The 1,978-nt window shown below is 37.4% G+C and overlaps 1 protein-coding gene across 1 annotated transcript in view; it reads left to right on the top strand.

Annotated features, from left to right (window-relative positions):
* Positions 1-592: 592 nt before the first annotated feature.
* Positions 593-1,978, top strand: part of LOC104162375 (vacuolar protein sorting-associated protein 13B-like) — a gene marked incomplete at its 3' end in the record, with an annotated part of 153,263 nt that continues 151,877 nt past the window's right edge. The window contains exon 1 of the mRNA XM_009701093.1: positions 593-739. Coding sequence (XP_009699395.1) covers positions 593-739 — 147 coding nt within the window. The remainder of the gene's footprint in view (positions 740-1,978) is intronic.

The raw sequence follows: 1,978 nt of genomic DNA on the forward strand, positions 1-1,978 counted from the left end.
GCGGGGAAGGGTCTCCTCAGGACGGCAGGGAGGGCTGGAAAGGGCAGGGGATGGGAAGGGAGCGGTGGCAGGCGTTAATGTAACTTCAGCTTGGGTTATGAAGGATATTGGTTTGGTTTTGGTTAAGGGTGGCACGGAGCGATACTTAGATACACCTCGCCGATGTGATACCTTAAGGTGGTGTTTTAGTATGGACTTTTATCAGTTAAAAGTGACAGAGTTTCTGTCACTTAAATTTTATATTAAAGCATGCTGGACTGCTTGACCTTCTCTGGTTTTTTGGTTTGGCTTTTCTTTTGATAGTGAGCAAGCCAGTTATTAGTTCCAGTGTATATGTATATAAGCTGGAGGTTCCGAAATGCAAATAGATGTGCTTTCATGTCAGTATATATTTTGTCTTTATATGTAAGTATATGTATCTTTACATATAGACATGTATGTTTAGAAAGCAGAACTTGAAATATAGTTTTTCATACATCCAAACAATGTGACTGTTGCTTTATTAGAAATTAGGCTGACGGATTTATAAATAATATCTCATTGTCTTGTCTTTTTTCCTAGTGCTTGACCTGTAGTACAGAAATCTTCCAGAATGCTGGAGTCCTATGTAACTCCTATTTTGATGAGTTATGTGAATCGCTACATAAAAAACTTGAAGCCTTCAGATCTACAGCTGTCACTCTGGGGAGGGGATGTTGTACTTAGTAAGCTTGAACTAAAGTTGGATGTACTTGAACAGGTATGTTATGTTTACAGTAGTTACAGCCTGTGTCTTTGATTTAAAAGAAGTTGACCAAATAATTTAGATTGGTCTGCACAGATAAGTGTTCATCTAGTACTTGCTATTTTTCTTCTTATGCAAGTCCTTTTTTTTCCCCTGCATTTAGTTATTGCATTAATTCCATGCCATTTGTTTAGAAATGAATGGTAATTCTTCGCACATTTTGTAAGTTATGGAGTGTGAAGAGAAAGGCTTGTTTGTGGCCATGTTTCTTCTTTCAGTAACTGTTGTTTGACAGTGCGAACATTAACTAAATTGCTTTTCCAGTCATATTTACTAATTGCATATAGTAACTAATTCAAAATGTCACAAAGTAAAGCAGGATCTCTTTTTAATTATGCATACTAAACACAGATTTGTGTTTTCCATATTGTTTTATTACTCTGTTTTTCATCATTCCAGTTCTATATGAACTTAAGAGTGATTGAGGGACAGATTTGATCAGCTGGTTTGTGTGGATTAGATCAGAGGCTCTCTAAACCTTAGCCTTAAAAAGACAAGCTTGACCAAGTGAAACACTTGATCCAGAATTTGGAGTCTGCTGTCAGTATGAACTGGTTAAGTCTTAGTGGAGGGACTGTTTCCTTCTATGCTTACCTGAGTTGACAACTTAAGGAGTTGAGTGTGTGAGACAGATAAAGCTGTTTTCTGTTATGCATAACGTAGTGAGTCTTAGCTAGAGTCCTATGTCCAGATGTAGTCCAAGTGAAGGAGCTGAGAGAATTGCAGCAAAAAATAATGGGAGCTTTAGACAATATGGCCATTGAAAGTAGAATAGAATAGATAGGTAATGTGTTTTTAATTTTGAGTAAAATAAGGTGAGATTTATATGGATGAGACAAGAAAGAATGGGATAAATTGCACACGGGGAGACTTAGATTGGGCATCAGGGAAAACTTTCTCATGTTTTAATTGGATTATGAGGCATTGGAGTAGACTGAGGAGACTGCATGGTCTCTACCGGGGAGACCTTTTAAAAAGTGAAAGAAATATTTATGGTTAATTAAGTATCTCTGATCCTGTTCTGGAAGAGGAGACTATCTTTCAAGAGATCCTGTCCTATTTTCTGTCTTTCTGTAAAGAGCCTGATTTGTCTTCCTTCAAGTGTTTGGTGGCCTCTGTTTTCTCTCAAGTCTTTTAGTTCCTCATTTTCTTGTACAGCTTGTCCATACAGCTGATGTGGATACTAGACTTCAG

The sequence above is a fragment of the Cariama cristata genome, unplaced genomic scaffold, assembly GCF_000690535.1.
Source record: "Cariama cristata isolate BGI_N322 unplaced genomic scaffold, ASM69053v1 scaffold6670, whole genome shotgun sequence".
NCBI lineage: Eukaryota > Metazoa > Chordata > Aves > Cariamiformes > Cariamidae > Cariama > Cariama cristata.